The 13,718-nt window shown below is 42.9% G+C and overlaps 1 protein-coding gene across 1 annotated transcript; it reads right to left on the bottom strand.

Moving 5' to 3' along the window:
* Nucleotides 1–1,024: 1,024 nt before the first annotated feature.
* Nucleotides 1,025–13,478, bottom strand: LOC124098677 (serpin B6-like). Its single transcript, XM_046453590.2, has 8 exons — nucleotides 13,167–13,478; nucleotides 12,238–12,412; nucleotides 10,217–10,369; nucleotides 7,244–7,361; nucleotides 5,743–5,875; nucleotides 5,056–5,065; nucleotides 1,921–2,076; nucleotides 1,025–1,579 (listed from the first exon to the last, which is right to left on the bottom strand). Exons 2-8 carry the CDS (start codon nucleotides 12,400–12,402, stop codon nucleotides 1,175–1,177), a joined length of 1,140 nt encoding a protein of 379 aa, XP_046309546.1. The 5' UTR covers nucleotides 12,403–12,412; nucleotides 13,167–13,478; the 3' UTR covers nucleotides 1,025–1,174.
* Between the last annotated feature and the right edge of the window lie 240 nt (nucleotides 13,479–13,718).

Below are 13,718 nucleotides of genomic sequence, written 5' to 3'. Positions count from 1 at the left end.
GCTCTTGGCCTCCAGAAATGTAAGCTAAAAAAAAAAAAAACCCTATTTAAAAAAAAATCAAGTTTCCAGTCTCAGGCATTTCATTATAGTAACAGAAAACAAACTAAGACAAAGAATGTGTGTGAAACCAGCAAGCCCTTGCTTCCCACCCAACTTCTTTTCCTCACCTCAATCCTAATTTCTATGTTCCCCGATGCTCACCAATTCCATTCTGTCACCACAGCTTGGGCATCACAGGGAAAGAGGACCAGGTACAGAATGAGCATGAGACTAGCAGCAGTGAAGTCAGAGGGCGAGAGTGGAGGTCCTCCCCACCATGCCCATCAGTTTCTCCCTGTAATGCTGAATGCTAAAACTGCATTTCCAGCAAGTAACACAACTGGCTGCAGAAAACTTAGCCACTTTTTAAAATAATATGTGCCATGAAGAAATCCACCTGGTATGTAACCACACAGTTGTTGTAAACCACCTTACTGTGAATGGTTAGGTATACCTCTGACCCCTGGGAGCAATTTAACTTTACAAGGCAGGGGGAAGTGTGTGTGTGTGAATATATCCATTCCCCATCACAACACAGGAAAGTAGAGATGCACTTGGAAAAGGTACTGACTTCTCACTGGCCCAAGTTACCTGCTCTCCCACCTCCATGGAGTCCTCCAGAAAGCTCACAGAAATTTTAGAATTTTTGAGCTTCCCAAAGGAGGTTCCTGAGATGTGCCCTCACGGCTCATTCCTCCTCACAGCTCTGCATTCTACTCTAGACTCTCACTAAAAATGGGATGAGATTTTTATGCCACAGTAGAGAAGAGAGAAGCACCACTTATCTTCTTATGCCTGGAGAAGGGCCAACGGTGATGGCAGTTATCTGTCCACAGTGAAGCCACAGGGTCATTCCCAGCTGCAATGGGGTGGGTAACAGCATATCCCCAGGAGGGATGAATGAACCCAGCAGCCAAGGTGACCATAGACCCACAGAGAGGGGCAATTTCAGATCCTGGAAAAACATCTCACATGAAAACAGTAGTTGACATGGGTCTCCAAAATGGCCCTTTATTTCTGAATTGTTACACTGCACTGATAAGGTCACTTGGGTCACAGGCCCATGGTGGAGTGTGGGAAGAAAAGTGGGTCAGAGGGTGAAAGCAGAGGACTGCGCTCAGGGATGACTGTTTCCTCATGGAGAAGAAACTCGGCCGCAGAACAGAATCCCTCTGGTCCTGCTGTGCTGGATGAAGAAGAGGAAGGGGTGGTCTGCGCAGAAGCGCTGAGTTAATCTTTTGCACAGCAGCCTGCATTCAACAGCTGTGGCGGCTGCAGCTTCAGTGCCCTCCTCATTGACCTCCACAAAGGACTTGTGCACGACCTTGGACAGATACAGGTCTCTCTTCAATGACATTCCAGAAAAGTCTGCCCTGGCCTCATCGAAGGCATCTGTCATGCCCAGGTTGCGAAGGACTTCCTCCAAATCATAATTTTCCTGTAGTTTAAACCGAGGGAGGAAAACCTCCACCTCCTCTTTGTACATCTTGTCTGGGCTGGTCCACTCTATGTATTTCTCATAAGTAAGTTCCTTCTCCACCTAGAAGAGAGTTGAACAGGTCAAGACCTATCAAGTGCTGTCACACAGGGCCACATGTGGTTATACAGATGTTCCATATTGTGAGTGGGAGCCTCGCTTTGGCCAGAGGTGGTGCTAGTGGTAACCGAGGTAACTGGGCAGAGCTCAGGGACAGCTCAGCTGGAGAGCTTGCCTAGCATCTGCAAGGTCCTTGTTCCACCTCCAACACAGACACAAACAATAAAATTAAATTAAATTTAAAAAAATAAAAAGCTAACTGGGAACGGGGGAAAGCAGCTACACCAGAAACCCAATGCCCTTCCCCTGCCATCACGGCCTCGTTATGGCTTAGTGCTCCTTACCGTTTTCAAGTCAATGTGCTCATCGGGCAGCATGATGATCATATTCAGCTCCTCGCTGACGTAGGGAAGGACCAGAATCTTGGTGCATATTTCCCGTATATAGGTCATTTTAAAAGTAGACTCCTTAAACATCATTTGCACAGGCTTCTCCTCATTCTGTAAGGAAATGGACAACTGTTAAGTAGAAACATGACCCAGCTGGCACAGTGGACTAATTCCACAGAGGTAGTCCCTGTGGGCCCCAGGAACACTCTTGACCCAGCTTCTAGGACAGGCCATGAGGTTCCTCCTAAACCCCTCTTATGGTTAGACACCAAGTGTCCCCAGAGGCCAGTGTGTTAAAGGTTTTATCTACAGTGTGGAGCTATTGGGAGGCGGGGCCTAGTAGAAGTTAGGTCATTCGGGCAAGTCCTTGGAGGGGACTCTGAGAACCAAGCCCTTACTCTTTCCTTCATTTCCTGACTAAGGTGACCAGTTTTGCTTGATCAACTGCTCCCAACTTTGCCATCCACCACCCCCATGCCTAAGAGCAAAGGGTCTGCCTCATCATGGATGGGAAACTTAAATTTTGAGCTCAGATGAATCTGTCCCTTTTTAAGTGGATTATCTCATTATTTGGCACACTGAAAGAATGCTGACTAACAAACGGCTCAACACCAAGGTGCCCAGACTCACACACAACACCTTTCTTGGTGACTTCACCTAGTCTTACTACTTTGAACTTAATCCACGAATTTACAGTTCTAGCCGGGACCTCTCCCCTGGTCTCCAGGCTCATGTGTTATACTGGCTGCGTGACACCCACACTTAGACTAAAAGAAAGTCCTAATGTCACACATGACTGTGGGATCCTTATATCCCCTTCCTGCTCCACCTACACCTCTGCCCATCACAGTGGGCAGTGACACCATGCATCTAGTTGTCAAAAGCCACGGTCCGTCCTTGCTCATGTCTTTCTCTTACACTCTGCATCTCACTCCTAAGCAAATTATGGTGGCTCCAATTTTAAATACAACCTAAATCTCATCTGTTGTTCTTTCTTCCACTGCCATCACCCTATCCCTGGAATACAGAGATGACCTCAGAGGGATCCCAGTGAAATGTAAGTCAGATCACACCCCTCTGACTGGACACCATTCCATGACACCCCTTCTCCTAGGAGCAAGATCTGAAGTGCTCAGTACATCCTATAATCACAACAGCTCATCTCCCATTCCTTGTCTCTCCTACCTCCTACTACTCTCCCTGGTTCTTACACTCACAGGGGTCTCTATGGAAAATCAGGGTCATTCTATCCCTCCCCTGTCCACTCATCCCTACAACCTTGAGGGTGTAGCCTTTGCCTCTTCCTGGTCTTTACTCAAGTATCACCCTCTCAGTGAATGCTTCCTTGATAGACCTGACCTGCAACTGTACCCCCAACCACAGCTTCCTGTCTGCTTCCTTTGTGTCTCTGTAGCACTTACCACTGCCTAATAACTACTAATGTCTTATTTAAGATTCTGGTTTCTCCCTCAAGAAAATGTAAGTTTCATGGGGCAGACATGTTCAGCTAGTCAATACCTGGCACATAGTAGGCACTCAATTAACATCAGCTGAATAAATGAATAAACAAACTGATTAGCAGAAATAGCAAAGGGCCATCCTCAGACCATGAGAAAAAGACAGAGGACAGTCACCACATCCTACCCTACAATACTGCTTAACTCATGAGTACACCACAGTTTGATACCAGCAGCTACTAAAAATTTGTTTTTAATTCCATACAACAGGCACAGCTGAGGGAGCTCCCTAGTTCTCTGGCATAGCACACCATTCTGGATCAAATGCAGTAAACCAAAGACATATCTGCTGTCACTTTCTGTCTTCGCCTTGTCAAGCTTGCCTGAACTAGACCTCAGCCACAACAGTCTCCTGCCCTTGGCTCCTCAGACATGTCCTTGGCCAGAACTTGGCACACTTTTTCCATAAATGGGTGGACACTAAATATTTTGGTGTTTGTGCTACAGACAGTTTCTCTCATAACTACTGGACTCTACTGTTGTGACACATTTAAACAAGTAAGTATGTGTGTGCACCAACAAAACTTTATCTGATAAACTTGATATGGGCTGCCTTTGGCCCAGAGGCCTCAGGGTGCTGACCCCACCTTATTCAATTTCTCTGCATTCCCCTCCAGGACACAAGGTCTCCAATCTTATAATAGTAAAGAATCCAATCTTGGTAATTTAATGACTCACTAAATATATAATTATGTTAGTAAGCTTAATCTCCTTTAGAAATGAAGAATCCAAATGAAAATCCTTATCAACACAAAATCCATGTCCCTGGAGACACCCCTGCCACACACTCTGTGGGCTGGTACAGTCAACCCCTGCTGCAGCTCCACCCTCTCCCTCCACTGCAGAAAGCAAGGTAAACTTCTTCACTGCTCTGTATCCAGCAGAACCCACGTGAGAGCAGTTCTGGTTTCCCTCTGAATACAATGGCAGAACTTAAAAGAAGGCCTTTTGCTCTCCATCATCTGTCATTCCTGCTCCATCCTGCCTGGACAGTGGAGGCAGTATCTGAGCCCTCCTGTGAGCACGAGAAAGAGGTCACAGGCTGAGGGGGCAGAGCAGGGAGAGCTGGTTCCCAAGAGCCTCACCCCAGTGCCACATCAGCCCTGGGTTCTCCTCTCCTCTGGGCCTCCTGGGTGGTGAGATGAGCTGTGAGCTAAACTGCAGAGATCTGGGGTGTCCGTTGCTTACAGTTGAATGAAGCCCTAACATACATCTTGTTAAAGATGAATTTCAAGGAGAAAAAAATCATATTTTAGGGGAAAACAGGACAGTTCATTTCAGAATACATCTCAACACAAAATGTATGTCTTGGAAAACTGAAGGTTCAGATCCAAGTGGACGAGGAAGATCTAATTTATGGTCAGTAATCAAGAACACATTAGTCCATCCTGTCTGCTTTGCAGCATGTCAAAAAAAAAACCCTCTATAATTAAAAAGACTTTTTAAAAATTGGATTCTGTCAGAGAAAGACACCAGGCCATCTGCAAACACCTTCCAAGCTGAAGGTGGTTAAACACAAGAGTCTAATTCTGTGTATGTATCCCTTTGCTTGTTTTTAAACAAAAATATGTACTGGTGTTATCCTTACAAACCAAAGAAGACTGAAGATCAGTGATTGGTTCAGTATTTCCTGAGCACCGGCTATCATAACTCCTCGATAACTTTCTGCTACAGACAGGTCAAGCACTTATATGACAGCCATCTGCCCTGGGATGGTTTTTCAACAAAAGTGAAGTCCTTTAACCACTGCTATGTCTCATACTGTCCAGCAGGGGGCGTAGTGACAGCTTAGATAAAGGGGCAGATACCAGGTGGGGCTTCCAGAAGGGACACAGCAGTTAAAAAAGGAGTGTGAAGGTACTGAAGAGAATGGGGGGGGGGGTGTGTCCAGGTCTACGAGGACCCTCATACACCAAATTTGGAGTTTGAACTTTATCTCAAAAGTTCTGAGAAGCCAAGGAAGACCTAAAGTTAGCCTGAGAGCTACACCATCCGATTTGCCTTGTAGATTAACACACCAGAGAAAGTAGGGCAGGTGACAGTAGGGGGTGCCAAACAGAACCAAAGCCTTGGTGACATACAAAAGGAAGAAACTCATGAGAGAAAGGCCCCAAGGCATGGGGATTCCTTGCTGCAGGGCTACCCTATGCCATGAAAGGCACAGGCTCCATGTGGTGGCCTTCATGATCTAGAAACCAACAAATACAGGCCCTGTGTCTGGGAATCTCCTTTGTTACTATGCAACATTCACCTTGCTGACTTAAATGGTCTCTCCCGTGTGAGCTCTTTGTCAAACGGTTTATCCCAGTTTCCTTTGAAGTAGATGGCATTCACGAGAACCAGTTTGGTGATTTTATCCAATGAACCTGGAGACAGCAACTCTGTTATTTTATCTGAAAGGAAGAATTAAAGAACCAGTTAGCTGCGAGTTTTCTGATGGGTGTTTCAGGGATAATATGGAGAGGGACCCACCTCCTCAAATGGTCAAGCACAGAGATAAAGGATCACATATTCTCCAAATAATATAAATAGATATTTGTCATCAAAACAAACCAATATCCCTGGCACTGAAATACATGTTCTAGGGAGAAAAATACCATCATTTGAATAAAATGTAAAAGGAAAAAGTAGATCTTAGTAAGTGAATTCATACCACATGAGATAGAAAGAAATAATTGGTGCCTACAAATTAAACAACTAAAAGTACTATTAAAAGGAGTGATTATAAATTTAAACTCAAATGTTTGAGGTGCTGATATGTTCACCCTGATTTAAACATTACACACAATATATATGCATTGAAGCATCATGTATAGTTTTGTTATTATTCCTAGTCCAGCATATTGAACAATATTATTTTTGTACAATATATATGATTTTGTTATTATCAACTAAAAATATTTAAGATTTTAAAAAGATGAGCTGTTACAAGATGCTCTTTACAAATGTAAAGCACGGTTTAGCCAGACATGGTGGTACATGCCTATAATCATAGTGGCTAGGTAGGCTGAGGCAAGAGTATTGTAAATTCTAAGCCAGCCTTAGCAACTGAGGCCCTAAGCATCTTCACAAGACCTTGTCTCTAAATAAAATATTTATTTAGGACAAACATCCCATTATATTATTTGAGGATGTGGCTTGGTATTTAAGTCCCTCTGGTTTGAATCCCTGGTACCAAAATTGAAAAAAAAAAAAAAAAAAACAAAGCACACAGTTTACATTAAAAACCCAGGTCCATGAGGATACCACCAAGCAACTTGCAACAATGCATGAAAACTGGGGAGCATGAGCTCACACTGGAGAGGACACAGCTGGGACTTCTCAGGTGAATTTTTCTTTATGCGACTGGTGAAAAGAAAAAACAAACAACAGCAAAGACATTACAGTGTGGATTGTTCTGGAAGAGGGGTGCTGACTAGGGGGAAACATCATGGATACACTAAGAAGAGCAGGGAAGAGCTAGAGAAAATGTCATCCACTGACAGTATTTCAGAAGCAGATTTTTAAAGTCTGCAATTATTTGAGAACAAAAACATCATTCCTATATATATTTGACAATCTTGTGAAGGAACTGACAATAAGACTGATGTAAATACTATTAAAAACAGAACAACAGGCTGGGACTGTAGCTCAGCGGTAGAGCATCTGCTCAGCATACCCAAGGCCCTGGGTTGGATCCCCAGCACTGCAAACAAAGGAACTAGCAAAGCAACAACAACCTCACCATCACCAGAAACAACAAATAAAAACTATGTTTTTACCTTCTGTCTCTTTAGCTACCCAGGTGTTTATGTGTTTTCTGGACTCCTCTGTAGCATTCAGAAAGTCAAGCTCTTCCATCTCTGCTTGGTACAAATTCTGGCAGGAATCTTTAAAAGACTAAGGCAGAGCAACATAATTGCATGGTTCCAAAATAATTAACAAGTGTACTTCTTTCATGTACCAAAGCAGAAACTCAATAATGTGCTGATTTAGAGATAATTTACAAATTAATACGTAGAATGAACATAAAATCAACCTTCTCAGTTTTGGGCCATCTTTAATGTCCCTAATATCAAATAAATTTCATGAATGGCTGGATCTTTATGGGAGCTGCTGAGCCTCAAGAGGTAACTGGGAGGAAGCTGAGCTGCAATAACTGTGGAGAGAAAGTTAACCCATCAAGAGCTACCACTCCTCTGCACTCTGGAATAAGGGACACGGAACACAGAAAGAAGAACAAAGGAAAATGAGCCATTCTGCACTATCCTGCCACCACAACTTCCTGTGATAACAGAAAAATGAGCACCATCAAAAATGGTGTCCCAGGTGACTACAGAGCATCTGAGATCATGTCAGTGCAGCTGCAGAACTGAATATTCTCTTTTATTTTATTTTGATTAATTATATGTGTCTAGAGATTGCCAGTGCTGCTGAACATCTCAGTTTGGGGTAGTAAGCAATTCTCAAAAAATGACCAGGGTTGTGATTCGGCTCAGTGGTAAAGCATTTGCCCAGCATAGGAAAAGCCCTTGGTTCAATCCTCAGAATCACAAAAAAAGAAAGGAAAAAGAGGTTCAAAGTGTTTTACTAATATATCCTATGAAATGATAATGATGTTGATGAACATATACATTCTACCATGTTAAAATAGAAAATTTGTGGAATATAAGTGTGCTTAAAACTCATTACATTGGTAATGTACTATGAAATTATTTCCTAATCTTCCTTTTGAACAACTTACGGCTCAATATTTGATTTCTTATTATAAGGCAAGATTTCACATTTCTCCTTCAGTATTGCACAGACACAGGTGTTAGGAACACAAGTTCTTTGATTTATTAGCTGAGTGGCCTTAAAAAGGTTAATTAGTGTCTCTGCCTCTTGGTTTGCCCTGGAAATGAGACAGCACTGCTGTATGAAGCTCCCAGAGTTACTTTGAGGCCCAGCTGAATTACTTTCATTATTACTACTTTATCTGATGTTACTGAATTCTCAACATATTGTGGGCACTTAAAAGGAGAACTTCCTGTATCATTCCATTTCATTCTCACAGAGTTCTTGATTTACCAATTTCACTGCTCTGTTTCTGAAAAATTTTAAATTGTTCAATCTAAGAAAATAGTCTGAAAGCAAACTGGCCACTCAAATATTGATAACTTGCCACACACTTGTGGGTGATTTTTACAACTTTTAAACACCCTAGGAAATAACTACCTGCTATTCAAGTTACTATTATACAAACAATGAATAATCAAACTCAAGGAATATGTAATTATACATCATGGTTGGTATTCAATTTTTGGAAGTTTAAATTAATGAATGGCAAATATTTCTAATCTCCTTATTTTATATACTAATATAAGTTTTTAAATATCAATAGTTTTCTTAAAATATCCACAAACAAACATGAAAGAAAATTAAATCAGCCAATCATGTGAGTGTGTTGGAATTTCTGTACATATAAAAGGCTTAAAGAGGGTGATAATACCTATAAAGTAGCTAAGACTAATTAAATAAGTAAAACAGATTATAAAAAAATCATATTGTGATAATAGTTGTTACCAATATTTGAACCTATGCTTGCTAATGTTCATTTTATATCACTTCCTTTAAGAACAATTAATGTAGTTTAAAACAGGTATCAAAAATGAGAAAAAAAATCATAGAAAACATTGAAATCTCACACATGCAAAAACTCTTATAAGTCAATAAGAAAAGGGAATACAGATCAATAGAAAAAGGTGCACAGAATATGTAAATAAACAACGTGCAGAAAACATATACAGGTTGAATATCCCAAAATATACATGTGCTGAAGTATTTTACATTTTGGCACTTAACAATTTTGGATTTTGGGATTATGGATACTCAGTTTGTCTATGCTCAAAGGGCTTAAGTTCAATCTCATAAGTAATCAAGTTTCAAAAGCTACAAATATGCAGTGTTGATCATGGTAGATGGAAACCAACATTCTGCTTATATCCCTGAAAGAAACAGATACATCACTTTGGAGAGACATTGAGTAATATATATTGAAATCTCAAAGGTCTATTTCCACTCCCTCCACAAATCCACCTGGGAGCAGCACACACACTTATACATGCACAAAGTCACAGTCAATAACACTGTCTGTAACAGCCCAGACTGGGTCTGACCTAAAGTCCATCCATGAGCAAATAGCTTTCTATGTTACAATGTGTCCAACTTAGAATTATCAGATGATGGTTCATAATAGTGATATAGGCTGGGGATGCACTCAGTGGTAGAGCTCATGCTTATTTATATTTGAGGTCCTGGGTTCAAAACCCAGTGCCACATAATGGTGATGATGATGATCATGATAACAACACTGAAGTAGATCCACATACACTGAGATGGGAAGAACAATAGAAATATATTTCAAAACAACATGTATTGGATAAAGGCATAATGCAGAGAAAATTACTACAAAAAAAATTTCTACATGTGCAGGAGGATGCCTGTCAAATCTATGAAAGCTCTTATTCTGGGAGGGATGATAGGTTGTGGGAAAGAGGTTAATGTGGCTCTTTGCTGGCTTTATTGCATTCTGCACAAAAATGTACTCACCTGTGACTTGAGTAGTTTTCTGATTTTTTAAATGAAAAGGTTTGAACAAATACATGAGTAACCAGAAACCTGAGTGAATTCACAGCCCAGGCTCTTTCAGCTGCACCACGAGTCCCCCTTCTCCCCACCACCTTGCTTCATCAAATGCAGCGAGTATGACTTACTGAGAGGAAATCATAAGACTTTTCTCCAAAGAGCCTGTTGGCTGTTCTAAGCAAGTACTCTGTGTCCATCTTGTTCAATTCGGTGAGAAGGGACTGGAAGCCCTGGTGCACATCTCCACCTCCACTGCTGCTGCTTTTATTTAAAGAAAGTGCCTAAAATCAGAAACACAACAAAAATACACCATTGCAGTAGGCCCTGACTACAGGGAACAAGCAAACTATACTAAACTTGGCCTAAGAACTGTGCAGATTCTTACCACCAAACAATTAGAGACAAAAAGTATCTTGAAAGCTCACTCTCCAGTGTCCCTCCCAGGATCCTTCTCTGTACCCTGTCAGTATTGTTCTGAGCAGAAATGTCTCTCCACAACCCAGGCTCTTTGTATCTGGAGCCTCACTTGAGACAGAGTTACAACCAGACCTCCCATCTCTGCAAACACAGGATGCTCCAGAAAATTGTAAGCTGCAATCTCTTCTTGCCCTTAGGTCTGTGAAGGCTCTGATCAACAGAATTCAGCACAAGCAACACTGTCCAGCCTTATAAAGCTTTGTAGCTGTCATGTTCACTCTCTTGCACCCTGCTGCCATGATGTAAGGAAGTCCAAGGTATCCCCTTGGAGAATTTGCTACGACACAGGCTGAGTTGCTGGGAAGAGAACCAAAGCCCCAGCCAATACCCATCATCAAGACCCCACATGTGAGAGAAAGCCTCCTTGGACCTTGCAATCCAGCTGTGTATTGCAACAGTAGCCTGAGTGACCCCATCTGTCATCACGGGAAGCATAAGAACTGCCTCTGAGGCCACTGGATCTGAGAAATAATCCACCATTATTATTTCAAGCCATTAAGCTGGGGGATGGTTTGTTTTGCAGCAACAGATAACATGTGCAGCAATGCAGAAGTGTTCCATCATAACAAAAATAAACAACTTGATGCTGGCTTTGGACATGGGCAGTTGACAGTGGCTGGAGGGACAGGGATGAAATTACTACCACAGTCTGCATTGTAGCAAGAGGTAAGATAGGACACGTTCCCAATGAATGCCCACAGCTGTCTAAGATGTCTGGGAAGTGCGTATCTTCCTTTTAGCTGCCTAACTTAGAGTGTGGGAAGAGAGAGATGAGCTAAAGAAAGAATTATTGTATTTGCAAGCAGAATATCAAGGAACTATTTCTAACCCAGGTCTTGATGGGTAGAACATAAAGGTGTTTCTTATCTTGGAGCTCCCTCTCCAGTTGAAAACCTAATTCTCAACCTAAGAAATGGCCTCAAGGTAGAGCTCCAATCCATGGCCTCAGGAGCAAGATCAAGATCCACTTTGTAAAAACCTATGGACAACAAAGGCAGCATCTCATAGACCTGTAGACAAAGGGGCTTCTTAGCAACTCATGGACACTGCCCCACAGCACCCTTACTTCCAACCTGACACAGTCTTGTCTCAAACAGGCTTGTGCATGTGGCTTTTTCCAGTGCAGCAGGCTGCAACTTGAGACACAGAAATCCTACAATGGTTTTAAAGGAGTTATAAAACCTTGTAACTAAAAGGTGAGACAATTCAAAGTGAAGAGAGGCCCTTGAACCCCAACTCTCTTTTGGCAGGAGGAAGGCTAAGAGAGCAACACACATGAAACATGACCCATTTCTTCTGGAAAAGGACGGGAGTTGCCAAGCGCTAAGCCCAGAATGCACAGGGGGGTGCCATGGCCTTACATGTGAGGGACCAGGAATGAGTCCCAGGAAACCCAGGTGGAGCCAATCAAGGAATATTCCCACCCTGAGGGCAGAGGAGCCTGGCACACACACCTGGCTGGATTTGGAAATTGCTACAGTTCAGGGACTGCAATGTGCTCACAGGGGTGCTCAGCAGGGGTAGCATGTGCTTCTTGTTAACTCTCCATCCACACCCCTCTGATACTCTCTGATGTCCATCCACAGCAGTCCCTTTGGGATTTGAAGTGTGGAGAATCAGCTCAATTGACAACTACCAGCATTTACTATTATTCCCAAAGGACACCAGGTACCTGAGCCATCTGGACTGCGGTGGTTCCCTTTGCCCCCATGAGGACCATGGCCAGGGCCAAGGAGATGCTGATGGGTGAGTGAAACACATTTCTTGAACTGTCTTCACCCAGCGTTTTTAGAAGGTTTAAGGCAAAGGTGCCAGTGGCTTCCAACAGAGGATCCATGATGGCGAGCCTGGAACGATGGACTTCAGATCAGTATCACATGAACACAGGCTCACAGGTCAACTGCACTTTCCCTCCCATTAACACCACTGCTGCTGTGGTGCAATAAGCAAACAGACACACACAGAACTCTGAGGGTCTTTTTGGGGTCTCAAGATTATTTTATGTCCTAATATTAAATGAAAAAGAAGAGTAAAATTTAATACTATGATCCTGTTGTGTGAAGACCTGTATCTGCACACTTCTTTGTTTGCATGGGCAAAGTCGGGGTGGGGGGGGACACAGGCACCACATTGCTGCAGTCACTTCCTGGAGTGGGTAAGAGAAAGGGTGATTGACTTTGGCTTCCATGTCTGTATTCTTTGGTGTGTTATAAGAGCTTATTGTATCATTTAATTTGGAAATCATTAAAAATTACAAATTTACTCACAAAGTTACAAAGACAAAATACACAAGTGTTTTTATAATATGGGAGAGTTCCCCATTTTTGGGTAACCTGAAGCCTTAAAATAAATTTGGGAGGTAAAGCCACATGAGACCTTTCTCTCCTCTGAATTAAATACCCACCCATCTCTCCCAACAGATGAGGGTGCTCACTCAGGTATGCTCAGCAGGACACCATTAAATCCTCAATTCATCTAGGGAACCTATGCATGTGACAAAGCCCAAATCTAAGGCCATGTTAAGGGCCTCTGCTGTCACAGGCAAGGGCACTTGGCCCATGTGCTCACAACTCTTCCTCATCTCTTGTCAGTGGTGCCTACCCATGTCCACCTCCACACACTCAGAGCTCAGGGGTGTCTGGAGCTTTTCCAAAAGCGCATTTGGCAATGCCCTGGCAGCCCTAGCAAGGTCAAGGGCAGGAACACAGTTAACCAGTCAGAAGTGAGTGGGGTGCAGGTGTCTTCAGGCCAGTTGGAATCACAGAATCACAAAATGTTATATAGCACAGCAGGACTTCAGTGATCCCTATTCACAATTTTCCATTTTCAACAGGGATCAGGAAGTTCACCAGGGTGAATTGATTGCAGCTGAGAAGCAGATGGACTGAGTCTTTCCAATACACTTGGAGAAGTCATGAACTTCAGGAAGAGCCTGAAGGAATCAGGTGAGAGGACAAGAGGAAGGAAAGGGCTCAATCAGACAGGAAGTCTGCACATGCAGTGGAGCAGGCCAGGTGCACTGTGGGCACAGGACCTGTCTGTTCTAACATGGTTCACAGATGTTTACCAAACTCATTTCCCCAGCAGCAGAATGCCAAAGTTCTAAGACAGTCCCCATGATTCCCCTGAGCAGTGGGTGGAAACCCCCAGAAC

Source organism: Marmota monax, unplaced genomic scaffold, assembly GCF_021218885.2.
Source record: "Marmota monax isolate L192 unplaced genomic scaffold, Marmota_monax_Labrador192_F-V1.1 WCK01_AAM20220418_F8-fsc00029, whole genome shotgun sequence".
Classification (NCBI taxonomy): Eukaryota; Metazoa; Chordata; class Mammalia; order Rodentia; family Sciuridae; genus Marmota; species Marmota monax.
The sequence above is the reverse complement of the archived record's forward strand: the minus strand, read 5'-3'. Positions and strand labels throughout refer to the sequence as shown.

Bases quoted from the DNA above. Each gene is read 5' to 3' on its own strand.
- LOC124098677 (XM_046453590.2), bottom strand. From the start codon at position 12,402: ATGGATCCTCTGTTGGAAGCCACTGGCACCTTTGCCTTAAACCTTCTA. The intron at 7,362-10,216 runs GTAAGTCATACT...GCTCTGCCTTAG, and splicing joins AGTCTTATGATTTCCTCTCA to TCTTTTAAAGATTCCTGCCA. The intron at 1,580-1,920 runs GTAAGGAGCACT...ACTCTCTTCTAG, and splicing joins AGCACATTGACTTGAAAACG to GTGGAGAAGGAACTTACTTA.